Source organism: Tupaia chinensis, unplaced genomic scaffold (genome assembly GCF_000334495.1).
Source record: "Tupaia chinensis unplaced genomic scaffold, TupChi_1.0 Scaffold140763_1, whole genome shotgun sequence".
Taxonomy (NCBI): domain Eukaryota; kingdom Metazoa; phylum Chordata; class Mammalia; order Scandentia; family Tupaiidae; genus Tupaia; species Tupaia belangeri.
Genome location: NW_006200633.1, coordinates 86968 through 105442, shown reverse-complemented (window position 1 = coordinate 105442; position 18475 = coordinate 86968). Strand labels below are relative to the sequence as shown.

Here is an 18475-nt window from a genome sequence, read left to right as displayed (position 1 = left end):
TCCTTGGTTCTTTGGGTCCAGATCACTAAAATTAGAGATCTATCCCTAGGCACAAAATGAAACCACAACCACAAAGAAGTAGGAAGAAAAGAAGATTTAATAGAAAGAAAAGTACACCCAAAAGGATCTTGGGTGGGCTGATTGCCAGGTGGCAACCACGTTTGGTACTGGTTAATCGTTATTTTTATTACTAGAGGTCATGAATATTCATTGGTGGGAGGTCTGTTACACTACTTATGTTCTTCATTTGAATTCGTATCTATGCGTTTTCTCCTGCACTTGCGCACTTTCCTCACAGGTAAAGAGTGAGGAATTTGATTACCTAATTGCACACGGCCAATGTGAGCCAGGTTGTTTAATTAGACTGCCTAATTAGTTTATCGCCCTAGTGGGAATTAGGGCATTGACCTAGAGGGAATTAGGGCGTTGACCAAAATGCCCTTTCGCTTTTCTCTTAGGGCTGCCCGCTCATGACTAACTGCCTACCGCAAAACCACTAACCACTTTTGGAACATTAAAAAACAAAACAAAACAAAAACATAAAAGAAAAACCAAGAAATCAAAAGGTCCTCTGCCTCCACTTGTCTCACTCTTCTGTATCAGAGATGTCTAGAGCAAGAGTTCAGGTCCCATCTGTATACTTTTTTTTTTTTTTGGAGAGATTTTCACTGTAGAGCGCGTGCGCTCGCCAGACAGACAGAGAGAGACATAGAGACAGAAAGTGAGAAATCACCCCCCAGGGGGGATGGTCACGCCACAATCCCTTCTCCTCCATTCTCCTCTCGGGATCTTGGGCACACACGCACACGCGCCCGGCGTGAGTTTTAAGCCACTCGGTCTGGGACACGAACCACGGTCGACTACGTGGGAGTCCAGCGACATAGCCATTACGCTAACTGCTGGTTCCCCCATCTGTATACTTTTGAGGAAGTCACAACCTCAGAGTGAGGGGCTGCATTGCACCCAGGGTATTAGTTTCTAGGGCTGCTGTAACAGAGTGCCACAAACCGTGTGGCTTAAACAACAGGGATTCTTGTCTAAGAGTTCTGGAGGCAACATGTGAAATCAAAGTTGTTTTTTTCTGAGGGCTGTGAGGAGGCTCTGTCCCACGCCTTTCTCCTTGACTCATAGAGGGTCCTCTTCTCTCTGTGCCTGTTCATGTCATCTTTTCTCTATGCATGTCTGTGTCCTAATTTCTTACAGGGATACCCATCCTATTGGGTTAAGACTCACCCTAATGACCTCATTTCTTTTGATTACCTCTGTGAAGAACCTATATCCAGATAAAGCCACTTTTTGAGGTCCAGAGAGTTAGGACCTTAACATGCAAATCTGGAGGGGACACAATTCAACCCATATTCCTCAGTGACAATAGAAGAGCTTTCTCTGTTGTAGAGAATTTTCTGTTACTGAGCCCTAGAGAAAATGGGAGCCAGCACATTGGAGTCCCACTTTCTTGAACAGTTAGTTTACATAATTTTAGCCATATCTTGTTCTCTCTGTTGGAAGAAAATGAGAAAAAAAGTAAGTAGAGAATAGACAATATAAAGTTCCAGAGATACTTTGACCTTATAAATCTGCCTTCAGGATGGCTCCATGGCCTAGTGATGAAGGCACCCAAATCCCACAGAGTCATCTGCGTAGTTTGAGTCCCAGACACAGCAGCTTGAGAAACACGCCAGGTGCTTATGCGTGCATACCAAAAATTCCAAAAGGAGAGTGAGATGGAGAGAAGGGATTGTGCCATGTCCATTCCCCATAGCGGGTGCTTTCTCCTCTCCCTCTCTATTTGTCTCTCTCTGGCAAATGGACATTCCTTCTAGCCAACAAGTAAAAGTAAAAAAATAATATCTGCCTTGTATTGGGGGTCTGGAGATAAGCTCATGTGTTTCCTCCTGAGGGATTATGTGCAATGCTAAATGACACAATCCCACTCCTTGGCCAATGATGAAAGATAAGAAGCGGACGTGCCCTGCTCCCCCTCCACGCTGGAGGATACGGTGCATGATGTTGTATGACAGTTTGATAACCAGGGCTCAAAGTGTCTCATGTGGGGTTTACAGAACACCGTAACTGACAAATGGCTTCACCGTCATCCTTTGGTCCTGCCCCAGGTCACCTTGAAAGGCACCCCTGTGCATGGCTACACTGTGAGAGGTGCATGGTGGGCTGGTGGGCCCCACCTGTCTCCCTGGTGGGGAAGGGAATACTCTCCCTTTAAAGAGGGTATTGGACAAGAGACTGAGTTGAACAGAAGAAGGTGGAAAACAAAATAAGAAAAAGGAAAGGAAAGAATAAGGAAAAGTACATGAAATCAAGAACTGAGCCGGGAAAGACAAAACAAGGAGAAGGAGGAGAAGGTTATGTGTCCTTTTCCCAATCTAACTTTCCGTCATGCTAAAGATCTGATGCGAGATTTGTAAATCAAATGTTATTCCTCCAAGAAATGCCCGAGTTCCCGAGTTCTCTCCTTTTTTTTTTTTGGAGAGGTTTTTGCTATAGGGTGCATGTGCTCACCAGAGAGAGAGAGAGACAGAGAGACAGAAAGCGAGAAGTCACCTCCCCCCTGAGGGGGCATGGCCACGCCGCAATCCCTTCTCCTCCATTCTCCTCTTGGGATCTTGGGCACACACACATGTGCCCAGCATGAGTTTTAAGCCACCGGGTCTGGGACTCGAACCACAGTCGACTACATGGGAGTCTAGCGACACAGCCTTTACATTAACTGCTGGTTCCTCTTCATTTTTTTCTATGATAGTCCCTGCATTTGAGGAATAAGTGGATCTTGAAAGTTTGCTAGAATGGAATAATTTTTTTTAATTCAACTTTTCATTATTTTCTATGTAGCTGCTAAGTATTTTTATTTTTATGATTAGTCAAGTTACAAATAAATATATTTTAATTGTTTAACATTTAAGCATTTTTAAGCAGATAGAATAAAAAAGTGATACTGTAGTAGGCAGTTAGTTAGTCATGAGCGGGCAGCCCTAAGAGAAAAGCAAAAGGGCATTTTAGTCAACGCCCTAATTCCCACTAGGACAATAAACTAATTAGGCAGTCTAATTAAACAACCTGGCTCACATTGGGCGTGTGCAATTACGTAATCAAATTTCTGATTCTTTACCTGTGAGGAAAGTGCGCAAGTGCAGGAGAAAACGTTTGGATTTGAATTCAAATGAAGGACATAGGTAGTGTGACAGACCTCCCACCAATGAGTATTCATGACCTCTACCAATACAAATAACCATTAACCAGTACCAAACGCTATTGCCACCTGGCAATCAGCCCACCCAAGAGCCTTTTGGGTGTACTTTCCTTTCTCTCCTATTAAATCTTCTTTTCTACCTACTTCATTCATGGGGACTGATCTCTAATTTTAGTGATCTGGACCCAAAGAACCAAGGACTTCACAACACAGCTCAACACTTTCTTATCCGTTGTCATTTTATGCTTTTAAAGTTCATCTGTTTCAGTTTTTTAAAAAGTTCATTTCTTTCATGGTAGAGCGAGTCAGACTGTCACCCCTCCATCAGGGTCCTCACACCACAATCCACTCCCAGCCCCAGTCAGCCCAAATCACAGGCTCACATAAATGCACCTGGATGTACAGAGAGGTCCTGAGACACACACCCAGGATCTTCCCGTAGGTGTCTGCCCTTGCAAAGCATTGTGTGACTGCTGCTGTGTAATCTGGTCCCAAAATGATACTTGTTTGATTGCTCCTGACAAGATCTTAGTTACTGTTAGATATTTGGCAGTCCCATTTCCACTATTTCTATTCACCTAGACATAAGCTCATAATAAACATACATTGTAAAACATAAATGGGGCACCAGCAGATGCTGGTGCTGGACTGCCATGTAGTCGGACATGGTTTGATTCTGGGACCCGGCAGCTTAATACTCAAGCTGGGCGTGTGTGCCTGAGTGCCCAAAATCCCACAAGGATAATGGAGGAAAAGGTATTGTGGCATGGCCATCCCCCCGGGAGGTGATTTCTCATTTTCTATCTCTCTATCTCTTTGGTGAGCACACACACCCTATAGCAAAAGCTCTCTAAAAACTAAATAAGTAAATAAATAGGATCACATTATATGTTAAGGGCTGTGATTTAATTGAATAAGTCAGAAAAATATTTGCAAGTCAGAAAATTAAACTCTAGCTAGTTTTTTTCCCCACAACTGTACAGTGTATCATAATACAGATTTGTAGTGATGCACCGCATATTTATATTGAAGGATATTTTAATTTCCCACTTTTTTTTACTACTACACACAATATACAATTTAATACATGTACTTTTATGTTTTTTTTAAAATCCCAGTCAAGTGGAATTTCTGCATCCAACTGTATGTAAATAACTCCCATAGATATTTTTCAAGAATTTTTAAATTTAACTTTATTTATTTACTTTTAATTATGATCATAGAAGGAGAGAGAGATAAGAAAAGGGAGAAAGCAAGCCACCAGGTCCACGTCTTGCAACTGTGATCAGTCATGTGGGAGTCCAGTGTCCTTAACTCCACATCACCTGCTGGCCCACTCCTGTAAATCTTTATTAGTTTATATTTTAGCCATCAGAATATAATGGTGTCCACTTAATGATGTCATAAAAAATGACCATTAATATTATAGTTCTTAACTCTCTTTGCAACCTGATGAGTGAGAAATAAAGGAAAGAGACTTTTCACAGGGTAGAGGTAAATGAATTTTGTCCTGAAGGACTGACGTGGCAAGGAATGCAGCAGGTAAAGGAATCTGGGGGAAGCAGCTGCAACTGTACAGTAAAAGCTGATGTTTCTTCTTTTCTAATATAAGCAGTAAATACTATAAATTTCTCTACATACATTGATTTGGTTGCATTCTACAAATTTTGTATTTATTTATTTATTATTGAGAATGAAAAAGGGAAAGTGAAGATGCAGGGGAGGAGAAAGAAGCATCTTCTTGCAGTGCTGGACTTGGCCCTGAGATGGCAGTGTTGCATTTCCATCTCTGACACTTTGCAGGGGGCGAGGGTGTGATGAATGTTATCTCTGATTGGTTGGGCCACCTCTGTGTAATTCCTGTGCAAATATTTGAACATATAAGATAGCAAAACAGATTCTTAATCTCGTGAGTCATTGTCAACATTTGAGAAGTGGGAATTCAGTGATTCTAAGTGACAGAAACAATGGAAAAGCTCCTGGGTTTGCTCATCCTCTGGCTGTACCTGCACTGTGAGTCAGAGGGGCTGGAATGGGCAAAGAACACGCAGACCATGGGACCATTCTCCCTAGTGAAGAGAGAGATGGGCAATTGCGTCTGATGGTTTTCTGGGTGAAGATGGGAAACATGAATCTAAAAGTAATTTTCAAAGAATCATTAACCCCAATCAGTCCCCTCCCTGTGGTTCTCTTTCTGAACAGGTGTGAGCAGTGAGCAGGAGGTGAGGCAGAGTCCTGAAGCTCTGAGCGTCCGTGAAGGAGACAACTTGGTTCTCAACTGCAGTTACACCGACAGCACAATGTACTCCCTTCAGTGGTTCAGGCAAGATCCCGGGAAAGGTCTCACATTTCTGATCATACTTCGGTCAAATAAGAGAGATGAAAGCAGTGGAAGACTTAAAGCCTCATTGGATACATCTTCAAGACATAGCTCTTTATACATTGCAGCATCTCACCGTGGTCACTGCACCCCCTACCTCTGTGCTGTTGGGCACAGTGTACAGCCGGCACCTGCACCTGCTACCTAAACCCTGGCTGAGGTCCCACCACACGTCCTGTCTGGAGGGTGGGGAACACGTTTGCATTAAGGAGCTTTCTAAATTGACTCTCTTTCCAAATTGAAAAGTGAACACATAAAACTTGATATGTTGCTCTAAGGTTAAGAAATGAATTATTTACATCTTATAGTTTGTAGTTTGAACTTTCAGTTCAAATAATAGTTTTATTGAGATGATTTATTATCATACCATGCAGTTCACTTTTTAATTGAAAATTTTTTCAAAGTTCATTCATTTTTCTCCATAAATACAGGAGGGGAGAGAGAACTCCGACAGGATTTGGATGCCATGATCCAAGCCCAACTCCCGCTACCCCTAGATGACGGACCTATGCATGCCTGGTGTAGTCAGGGGGTCTCCAAATGCAAGCCTGGAACCTTCTAAGATTTGCAGCACATTATGTTTTACCCCTGCACCACTGCCCAGCCATTCACCTTTCTAAAGCAAATGATTAATAGCATTTATTACATTCCCAGAGTTGTGCAACCACCACTTTTCTCTAGGCTCAAAATCTTTCCACACCCTAAAAGGAAATTGCTTACTGGAAAGAAGTTTCTCACTGCAACCTTTCTAAGGGAGAAGTCAATAAATGTATTGAGGAAAGTGACAAAAGTGGATATAAAGGAAAAGAGTCAAAATAGTTTGAGGAACTAAAATGGACAGGGAAGGATAAGTTATATGAACCAAATGAACAAAGAAGGAAATGACAAGCAGGGTGGTGGACTGAAGAGCCATCTATGGGAGGGGCGGTGAGGGAGAGAGAAGATTTGAAGGGTGGGGATCAAATGTTCAACATTGCGTATGTATTCAAGATTTGACATTTGTTTTCAGATTTAAATATGCGTTGAGATTATATCTGAGACATTTAAATGGATATGTGAAATAAGCAGTTGATTATATGGGTTTATATTACAGAACATTGGTCTTATATGGAGATAAAGATTTGGAAATCACCTTCTTATTGATACATTAAAAAGTAGAGAGAGAAGGAAATCCCTATGGGAAGCACATAAAGTTAGAACAGAAGATGATCTAGAGTCAACCTGGGAACCACCATGATATTTTGAGATCAAATAGAGAACCCTGTAACATGAACTGAGAAGGTACAGCAAGGGTGGTCAGAGAAACCCCACAGGCATGTGTTTCTATGGCAAGCAAGAGATGACAGTGTGATGAGAAGGATAGAGAGGGAGACTGTAGGGAGGCTTCTTAGCGTTTAAGATCAGATGAGGACTGAAATCCATTCATTGGGTTTTGCATCATAAATACCCTCAGTGATATTGGTGAGCAGGACTGTGAGGGCAAAGTGATGGTGCAAGAGTAGGTTTTGCAGACCGTGGAGGTTCTGTTAACTTGAATGACCATATGTGGAACCCACCTCACCTCTCAGTTCCTTGACATCTCACTTTCGAAGTTAATTTTATTTGACTTTAACGATCAACTTAATGACTTATGTCTTAGTCATTGTCGTTAGCATGAGCATACCAATGGTTGGGCAAAGGAAATAGTCTACTCCAGTTGCAGATAACAAGATACTGTAAAGAGATTTTAAAAACAATAGTGAAAAAATATTAAAAGTCCATCTGCTTTTTATTATCACCACATGGAAGCAATTCTAAACAATGTCAGCAATATACCACTACTCCCTGGAAAAGCATTATGTGGTTGAAGATCTATACAACTGCCAAGGTTACTGTTGAGTTTTAATAATACATGAAAGCTTCAAATGATCACTTTTGTATTCTTTATCACTTAATAAACATAATATTCTATACTAAGGTTATTTTTGAAGAATTTCCAATTATATAATTGTCAATGTACATGGACTCTAAAGTAGAGATATTCTGTGTATCCTTTATATAATTTCCTCTGATGATGTCTCTTGCAAAGCGATGGTACAGTCACAACCAGAATACAGACACTGGTACAAGCAAACTGCGCAGTACTTCCGTCTCTTTAAGGATCCCTAATGCTTCTCTTTTATTACACCAGCTTCCCTCGCATTCCTATCTGGTCCTTAGTAGCTGACCTTTTCTTTCTTTCTTTCTTTTTTTTTTTATAATCTACTTATTTAATTCCATTTATTATTATTATTATTATTTTAATTTGACCAGAAACACACACACACACACACACACACACACACACACAGAGAGAGAGAGAGAGAGAGAGAGAGAAAGGGAAAGTGAGAGAGCAAGCCGCTAGGCCTGGCACTCTAACCACAGTCGGCCATGTGGGAGTCCAGCATCCTTAATCACCACACCACCTGCCAGCCCCAATAGCTGACCATTTCTAACTTGTTCTCCATTTCTATAATTTTGTAACTTCAAGAAAATGATATAAATGTTGGGATTTTTTTTCTCTCAGCATAATTCTCTATAGATTCATACAGGTTATTGTGTATATCAATAATTTTTTATCAATAATTAATTTTTTTATTGCTAAGTACTGTTTCATGGCATGGATTTACCATAGTTTGTTTAACCTTCACTTGATGAAGAATATCTGGGTTGTTTACAGTTTTGAGCTATCAACATTAAAGCTGCTGTAAGCATTCAAGTATACATTTTGCTTGAATATATCTTTATTCTCTTTGGTAAATGCCCAGAAGTACCATTGCTGGGACATACGGTGAGTGTTAAGTTTAGTTTATAAAAAGCCTGCCTATTTGTTTCTCAGGTTGTGAATGATTTTACATACTCACCAGCAAGGTTTGAGTGATTCAATCTCTCCACATCCTTGCTAACATTTGGCATTGCCAGGGCTTTGAATCTTAGCAATTCTGATAGGTAATGTCAATATCTCATTGTGGATTTAATTGCATCTTATAGCTAATAATGCTAAACATTTTTTTATTAACTAAAGCTTGCTGTTTATTTATATTTCCTTGATTTTTATCTAATGTCCCTTTCATGTCTGTGGGAGCTGTAGTAACATTCTTGAGCAAAGAACAGAAAAACAAGCTTTTTGTTACTTTGATTTTCTCCATAATCTCTATTTTCAATTGCATTGATTTCTGCCTTTGTCATTGTTATTTCCTTCCTTAAGTTTTTAAATTTTCTCTTCTTTTTCTAAGGAGTAAAGGAAAAGTCTCAAATCAAAAAGTGGGAGCTGAGATGATTGACTTGAGACTTTCCTCTTTTATTTTTTTTTAGTACTATAAATTTTCCCTGATTGTATCCTTCAATTTTTGTTATGCAGTATTCATTTTATTTGGTTCAGTGTATGACTGATTTCCACAGAAGCATCTCTGTGATCCATGGATTATTAGTCAATATGTTGTTTCTTTTCCAAGTATTTGGAGATTTTTTTTCTGTCATCTATTACTTGTTTATAGTACTGTTTCATTGTTGTATGAGAGCATACTCTTTATGATTTCAATTCTTTTATATTAAATTTGTTGAGATTTGTTTTATGGCTCAAGATATGATTTTCCTAGGTAATTGCTCCATAGGCTGTTGAAAAAAAAGATATGTCTGCTCTTGGGTGAATGCAGTGTTCTATAAATGGCTATTAGGTTCTGTTGGTCAATAGTGTGGTCAAGTTTTTCTATACCTTGTTGATCTTTTAGCTCGTTCTTTATTGATTGTTGAGAGATGGGTGTTGAAATCTCTGACTGCAATTCTAGATTTGTCTCCTCCTTTCAGTTCTATCAGTTTTTTGGAGAGGTTTTTTTTTGGAGAGGTTTTTTTGTTTGTTTGTTTGTTTGTTTTTTCTATAGGGCGTGAATGCTCACCAGACAGACAGAGAGAGACATAGAGACAGAAAGCGAGAAATCACCCCCCAGGGGGGATGGTCACACCACAATCTCTTCTCCTTCATTCTCCTCTTGGGATCTTGGGCATGCACGCACACGTGCCCGGCGTGAGTTTTAAGCCACCGGGTCCGGGACGTGAACCGCGGTCGACTACGTGGGAGTCCAGCAACATAGCCAGTATGCTAACTGCTGGTCCCCCCCCAGTTCTATCAGTTTTTCTCGTACTTATTTTTCAGCTCTGTCGGTTAGTTCATATATACACACTTAGACTTGCTATGTCTTTTTTGGTGGGTTGATCCATTTTACAATATCTAATGTTCCTTTTTGTCTCTGGTAAATTTATTCAGGAGTTTGCTTTGTCTGATATTATTATAGCCAGTCCTACCTTTCTTTGGTTAATATTTGCATGATATACCTTTTACTACCAACATGCCTATATCATTATATTTGAAATGAGTTTATTATAGACAAGCTAGAGTTCTTCATCTGTTTTTTAATGGTCAGAGGTACAAGTGCTCCCCAAAGAGGGACAGAAAGACAGATAGAGAAAGAGAGGTGGAGAGAGAAAGTACCGCCCCTAGTGGGGTGCAGTCATGTCATAAGCCCTTCTTCCCCATTTCTCCATGCTGTTGGGACTCTGGGCACACATGCACCTGTGCTCGGCTGCCTCTCAAGCCACAGGGGTAGGGATCAGAACCACAGTGGACTATGGGGATTTGGTTCCACCAACACTAGGCCAGGGAGGGGCTCCAAAATGTAATGAGAAATAAAACTAGAAGGAAAAGAGAAAGATGGCAATTAGAAAGAAGAGTTAACTAAAAAGAAATGTAAGGACATTTTTTGTAGATGGAATTAGAAAAATAAAAGACAGGGAGGATAATATGCAGAAATGATGTCTGAATCAGTTCTTTATTTTTCCTCCCAATTTACTCTTATTAGGGTCATTTCTTATAACAATATTTACCACAAATCTTGATTATTCTAGAAGAGTCTAAACCTGCATACCCTCTACATTCTAATAACAGAATTCAGTAAGTGTATCATACACAACATGTGTGTTCCTCTTACTTTGCACGACTGGAATGATTTTCACCTAAATTAATGTGTAGGTCAGTAGAGATCCTTCTGTCAAAATACATGTGGGCTTTAAGATATGAAAGAAAGATATTGTATGTATCCACTTAATATATACTGACTATCTGCACTCTGTGGTAGAGATCAAAATATTGGAGGACTTAAAAGCAGTGAAAATAATTAACGAGGATAAGACAGTGTGGAATGGGGTGGGAGAAGAGAAGAGTATAGAGAAAGATAGCAAGAGAACAAATAGAGAGGCATGACATTAGTGGGACACAGATATGGTTTATTACCTGTTGATGACGTGTATGGTAGTTTTAGCTGGATTGGTCTGAGAAGTATTTCATGTTGGATCAATCTTTTTACAAGCAAAATGAGAAATAGTGATTGTTTAAAAAAATAATTAGAAATGTAATACACTGTAAAGTTATGTGTGATGCAATGTAATATAAACAAGATTATGAGGAATATATATATATATATATATATATATGTATAGGCTTTTAGGGTTTAAAGTGTTCTATCATCCTTTCCAGGCTCTGTTAAGACAGCTGAGTATATTTTCTGTGAGAGGAGGGCCCTCCCTTTTCTTCTCACAGGACTTCTCACACTCCTCACTGCCTCCAGGGTTATCAGAAAACGTTCCTCACTCAGTAGAATAATGACTCTCCCCCTTCTCTCTCCACCTGTCCCCACCCAACGCTCAGCCAGGGTTAGGCCTGCAGGTGGGGCTCCCTGTCAGGGAGTGCAGTGGGAGAACTCCTCAGTGCCTGGGCCTCACGGGGTCTGTAGGGAGAAGTTGATTGGTTGCAGGGACAGGAGCAGTTCCAGGACTGACCTGAAGTTCACCACCCCAGAGGAGAGTTAAACATTTTATGGTTAAAAGTCTCCCAAGCACCAAGGCAGAGCATCATGAGGAGTCTCCTGGACATTTTGCTGGGGCTTTTGTGCTCCCAGGTTTGCTGTGAGTTGGGACTGTTTCAATCCGGGAAACTGAAAGTAGTATTGTTGAGGGGAGGGAGGGAAAAGAGCTCACAAATCTGAGACTTTCTATCCTTCTGATAATCTGCCAGGGCATTTTTAGAGATTCTTAGGGGTTAGTACCATCAGCTTGGATTCTTTCTGTCTCTCTGATCAGGTGTGAGCGGAATACAGGTGGAGCAGAGTCCTTCGGCCCTGAGTCTCCAGGAGGGAGCCAGTTCCACGCTGTGGTGCAATTTTTCTACCTCCGTGACCAATGTACAATGGTTTCGCCAAAATCCCGGAGGACGCCTCATCACCCTGTTTTACGTTCCTTCGGGGACAAAGCGGAATGGAAGATTAAATGCCACGACAGTCGCTAACGAGCGCCACAGCTCACTGCACGTTTCTTCTTCCCAGACCACAGACTCAGCCGTGTATTACTGCGCGGTGGGGCCACAGCGCTCCCGGGACACCTGCAGCCTGTGCAGGAACCTCCCGGGCTCAGCCCTTCCCTCAACCACAGCGCCACACGGGCTCTCAGCAGCACGTGCACAGCTTAGCATTTTTTCCTGCTTTGGTGGAGATTTAAGCTTTCAGCTTTTCCCCACTCGGTTAATGTTAGCTATAGATTTTTCATAGATGGCTTTTATTATGCTAAGAAACGATCCTTCCATGCCGATCTTACTGAAGAGTCTTAATTGTGAAGGAATGTTGTATTTTGTAAAATGCTTTTTCCGCATCAATTGAAATGATCATATATATATATTTATCTTTCCTTCTGTTAATATGGTGTATTACATTCATAGTTTTGCATATGTTGAACCATGCTTGCATTCCTGGAATAAAGCCTACCTGGTCGTGATGAATAATCTTTTTTATATGCTATTGGATATGATTTGCAAGAATCTTGTTGAGATTTTTGCACCTATATTCACCAGAGATATAGGTCTGTAGTTTTGCTTTTTTGTCATATCTTTTTCCATTTTGGGAATGAGGATGATGGGGAGGGGATGAGAATGATTTGGGGAGGGGTCCTTGCTTTTGGATCTCTAGGAATAGTTTGAGTAGAATGGGGGTAACCTCTTCTTTAAAGATTTTGTAAAATTCAGAAGTGAAGCCATCAGGACCTGGGCCTTTCTTTGTTGGGAAGTTATTTATTACTGATTCAATCTCATTGCTTGTTACAAGTCTATTCAGGCTTTCTATGTCCTCTTGTGTCAATCTTGGTAGATTATATGTGTCCAGGAATTTGTCCATCTCATGCAGGTTTTCTTCTTTGTTGGCATATAGTCGTTCATAGTATCCTCTAGTGATAGTTTGTATTTCTATTATGTCTGTTTGAATGTTGCCTATTTCTGCAAATTTGATTTATCTGGTTTCTTTCTCCCTTCTTAATTAGTCTAGCTAATAGTGTGTCAATCTTGTTTATCTTTTCAAAGAAACAGCTTTTGCTTTCACTTATTTTCTGTACAGGTCGTTTATTTTCTATTTCCTTTTTTTCTGTTTGAATCGTTATTCTTTCTTTTTCTCCTGGAATTTTTTGGATTTTTTTTTGTTGCTGTTTTTCCAATTCCCTGAGGCATGATGTTAGCTTGTCCTTTTGCCACCTTTCCATCTTTTTCTTGTGCACACTAATTGCTATGAACTTCCCTCTTACGAGTAAGCCATGGATTATGGAAACTTGTGTACTCATTATGATTTGTTTCCATAAAAGTTTTGATTTCAGTCTTAATCTCTTCCATAGTCATGAAGTCATTCCTAAGTAGGTTATTTGGTTTCCATATATTTGTGTATTTTGGAGAGTTTTTCCAGAAATTAATATCAAGTTTAATTCCATCATGGTAAAGAAGATGCTGGATATAGTTTCTATGCCTTTGAGTCTGTAAAGGCTGGTTTCATGCCCTATCATGTGGTCAATCTTCAAGAAATTATCATGTGGGGCTGAAAAAAATGCATATTTTGTGGTTTTTTGGGTGGAAAGTTCTTTAGAGGTCTGTCAAGTCCATCTAATTTTTGGTATCATTTAGGCCCTGTATTCTTTTGTCTCATTGATCTGTCTAAAGGAGATAATGGGGTGTAGAGATCTTCAACAATTAGTGTGTTGCAGTCTTCTCGCCTTTTAGATCTAGCAGTCTTTCCTTCACATATTTGGTCTCTCCTGAACTGGGTGGATAGATGTTTAGAAGCATTATATCTTCTAGATGGATTAGCCATTCTATAATTATATAACACCCTTCTTTGTCTCTTGGTACAGTTTTTTTTTCAAAGCTTATTTTGTCTGAAATCAGTATAGTGACTCCCACTCTTTTTTGTTTTCATTTGCATGGAATACCTTTTTCCAGCTCTTCACTTTTAATCTGTGTATGGCTTTATCCACAAGATGGGTTAGCCCCAGCTAATGTGATCAGAAAAAAGAATGAAATAAAAGGCATTCCAACAGGGAAAAATGAGTTGAAATTATCTCTGTTTGCAGACTCTGCAGATGACATGATTGTATATGTAGAAGCCCCAACAGTATCCATGAAAAAACTTCTTGAAGTAATAAATGCATACAGTAAAGTGTCAGGATACAAAATTACCTTACAAAAATCTATAGCATTTCTATATACAAACAGCAAGCAGACAGAAGCAGAACTGAAGAAAGTAATCTCATTTACCATAGCCACAAAAGGTATAAGATACCTAGGAATAAATCTCACCAAGGAAGTCAAAGACCTCTATAAGGAAAATTATGAAAATCTTAAAAAAAGGAATAGAAAGTGACAAAAAAGTGGAAGGACAACATATGTTCCTGGATTGGGAAAATTATTATAATCAAAATGAAAATTCTACCAAAATTAATCTATATATTTAGTGCAATCCATATAAAATTACAAGAGACATTCTTCACAGATCTAGAAAAGACAATCATAGAATTTGTCTGGAATTATAAAAGACCCTATATTGTCAAAACAATCCAACACAAGAAGAGTGAAGGGGATGGCAGCTCCCTTCCTGATCCCAAAATATATTACAAAGCTGTGATAATCAAAACAGCATCGTATTGGCACAGAAACAGACATGAAGACTCATGGAACTGAGTAGAGACCCCAGAAATAAACTCCAAAACATACAACCAACTTATCTTTGACAAAGGGTATCAGTCAATCTAGTGGGAAAAGGCAAATATCTGTAGCAAATGGTGTTGCAAAAACTGGATATCCACCTGCAGAAAGATGAATCTGAGCTCCTATCTGTTACCATTAACAAAATTCAACTCGAAGTGGATCAGAAATCTAAACCTAAGACCTCAAACTATAAAACTACTTGCAGAAAACACTGGGGAAATTCTGAGAGACATTGGGGTAGGCAAAGACTTCTTAAGTAAGACCACCAAAGCACAGGCAATAACCCCCCAAACAGACAAGAGGGATTACATAAGATTAAGAATGTTTCTGTACAGCAAAGGACATAGTAATTAATGTAAATCTCCAAGCGTAGGAATGGGAGAAAATGCCGCAGGGACTGATAACCATAATACACAGAGAACTTAAGTGGCTTACATGGAAGAAAATGATTAACCCAATGAAAAGTTAAGAAAATGAGCTGAATAGGCAACTCTCTACGGAAGACATGCAGACAGCCAAAAAACATATGAAAAAATGCTCAACGTCCCTTATCATAAGGGAGATGAAGATTAAAACCACAATGAAATAAGAATGGAGAAGGGATTGCAGTGTAGCCATGCACCCAGGAGAGTAATCTCTCACTCTCTCACTCTCTCTGGCACATGCACCCTATAGCAAATTTTAAAAATAAAAGAATATTCATGATTCATGTGAAGAGGTAATAATAGCAACATTAACAGTTTCAAAAAAATAGTTGATTTTGGGGCTGGCAAGTGGCATGGTGGTTAAAGATGCTGGACTCCCACATGGCCGACCACAGTTCAAGTCTCGGACCTGGTGGCTTGCTTTCTCACTTCATCTCTCTGTCTCTGTCTCTCTCTGATCAAACTGAAAAATAATAATGATAATAATAATAAATAAAGTTAAATAAAATAATTCTTTTAAAAAATAGTTGATTCCAACTATCATGAAAGATTTTGAGGGGTATAAAAATTCAGTGAGAAATTAACTGTAGATATGATAGAAATAGCATGAGAACTAGAATTAGAATTGGAGCCTGGGTGCCAGCAGATGACATAGTGGTTACATTGCTGACTCCTACATAATCAACCATAGTTTGATTCCTAGACTTGGCAGCTTGAAACTCACACTGGTCACATGTGTGTGTGAGCCCAAGACACCAGGAAGAACTTATGAGAAAAGATTGCAGCATTGTCAGTCTCCCTGAGGGGGTGATTTCTCACTTTCCCTCTCACTGTCTCTGTCTCTCTCTTTCTCTTTCTGGCCAGTGCATGCATACTATGGCAAACAAAAAATAAAAAACAAACAAACAAACAAACAACCTGAATTGTTGCAACCTCATAATTAAACTTTAATGGATGAGAAGTTGCTTCTTATGGATGAATGAAAAAAAGTGTTTTCCTAATTTCCTGAGATGGAATCTACCTCTGCTGAAAATGCTGTGAACATTGTCGAAATGACAACAAAAGATTTAGAATCTTACATAAACTTAGTTGATAAAGCAGTAGCAGAATTTGAGAGAATTAATGATAATTTTGAAAAAAGTTCTACTGTGGGTAAAATGCTGTGAAATGGCATCTCATACTACAGAGAAATCTTTGTGAAAAGTTAGTTTCAAGAAAGTTTATTGTTGTCTTATTTAAGAAATTGACACTGCCGTCCCCACCTTTCAGCAACCACCAGCCTAATCAGTCAGTACCCATGACCATCGAGGAAAGACCCTGCACTGGCAAAAAGATTGCAATTTGGTGAAGATCAAATCATCATTAGCAATTTTTAGCAATAAAATATTTTAATATATGGACATTATTTATTTAGACATAATGTTATTACACACTTAAAAGACTACAATACCATATAAATGTAACTTTTATATGCACTGGAAAACCAGAAAATTTGTGATTTGTTTTATTGCAATATTTGCTGTGATGGTACGGAATTAAATCTGCAGTATCTCTGAGATATGCCCATATATCAACTGTTGGAAAAGCTACAGAAAAAATATACAACTGAAATCTATTTAAGAACTTGTTTTCCTCAGTGTGCAGTGATCTGTTGATATTATGGGGTAAAGGAGAGCCCAGACAATAACTTGGCCAGAGGGCCAATTTTTGCCTCTAAGGAGACCCCAGGGCAGGTGGTGTGCACATTTCATATAGCAGTAGCCTGTTGTTTTTCCTGGGAAATCTACTCATGGCTTAAGGCCCAGTTTAAGCTTCTCCTTCATCAGCACCCCTCTCCGACTGGGTCCAGAAGCAGAGGTCATCACTCTTTTCATGTCGCTTTGTCTAGACACACAGATGTCTTTGGTAAGGTTTATCTGGCTGTTGTTGAGTACTGAAGCTACACTGTTGTGCCCACCCTCTCTCCTGCTGTGCCCCCCATCCCAACCATTTCCTCCAGCTCCACAGGAGACACACCTCAGTAGGCAGCAGCCAAGGTTTCATAGCTGACCTCAACAAGAGCCAAATCTCCCATTTGAAGAAATCATTGACTGGAGAGGAAGACTGAGCCAGCCTCTTATTTCAGTGCTCTGACTATGCAGGGATTGCTGAACACAAATTTTTAAGAAGCTGTAGGAGGGGACATCAGGTGGCATGGTGGTTAGGGCACTGGACTCTCACATGGCCGTCCAAGGTTTGAGTCCCAGAACTGGTGGCTTTCTTTCTCAGTTTCTATCTTTTGTGAGAGCACTTGCCCTGTAGCAAATTGAAAAATAATAATAATGATAAATAAAATTAAATAAATTATTATAAACATAAAAAAAAAGAAGCAGCAGCTGTAGGAAATTGTTCTGTGTCACATCCCTACCCGGCCACCACAAAGGGGCAATGCTGCTTCTCTGGAAGGTAGAAGTTGGTGTCATGTCAAGCAGTCAGAGATTATCCTTTAAACATTTAGTACATTAATACCTTCTGCTCTGCTTCAATTTATATCTATCAGTTATGTATCTATGTAAAGTCCATCCACCTACCTAAATAGTATCTGTGTTTACTCTAGTCTAGGGCTGATTTTGGAAATCAGCACTTCTTTGAATGATGCATACTGTTCTTCAAAGTCAGAGCTACATTCATTGCTCTAATATAAACGTAGGTTGTCGCCCATCCACTGCCCACCCTCCAGCCACACTGAGTAAAACTGCCTAGCATTCTCTAATCCCATTGTTTTTCCTGGGAAATGTACTCATGGTTTAAGGCCCAGTTTAAGCCTCTCCTTCATCAGCACCCCTCTCTGACTGGGTCCAGAAGCAGAGGTCATCACTCTTTTCATGTCACTTTGTCTAGACACACAGATGTCTTTGGTAAGGTTTATCTGGCTGTTATTGAGTACTGGAGCTAGACTGACTGAAGGTTGGGACTGTGTCTCTTTCAAAATTGAAACCTACTCATTACCCATTTAGTAAGTGCTTAGCAGACTCTACAAATACACCCGGAAGACATGCAGAAATGAATACATAAAAATATACATAAAACTTAAAAGAACAATAAAAAAGTCCCCAAGGGTATCTGAGGAGAACGAATCAGATTGTAGACTGAGGGATGTGGACCACTGTCTCCTGTTGGACTGTAATGATATTTTTCTTTGAATTTGAAATGACACCAAAATAAATACAACAAAATTCTCTCTGTGCCTCAGAAAAAAAAGAATGTGATCTTTATGTTTTTTTAACTTCCGTTATTTCTAATACAGATCACTCCTACTTGTAGGGCTGCTTTGGAATTTATCCTCAATTTACCCTTCTATGTTCTGCTGCTGTTAACATTGAAAGTCATATTGATTCTTTATG

General features: G+C 39.6%; 2 gene segments (V, D, J or C); both read left to right on the top strand.

The window, feature by feature from the left end:
• Positions 1–5123: 5123 nt before the first annotated feature.
• On the top strand, positions 5124–5733 carry LOC114004961 (T cell receptor alpha variable 21-like). The segment is given in 2 exon segments: positions 5124–5218; positions 5408–5733. Coding segments are annotated over 2 exon segments (372 nt in total).
• A 5670-nt stretch (positions 5734–11403) lies between these two features.
• Positions 11404–16440, top strand: LOC114004960 (T cell receptor alpha variable 22-like). The segment is given in 3 exon segments: positions 11404–11561; positions 11736–12156; positions 16362–16440. Coding segments are annotated over 3 exon segments (552 nt in total).
• The last annotated feature ends 2035 nt before the right edge of the window (positions 16441–18475 follow it).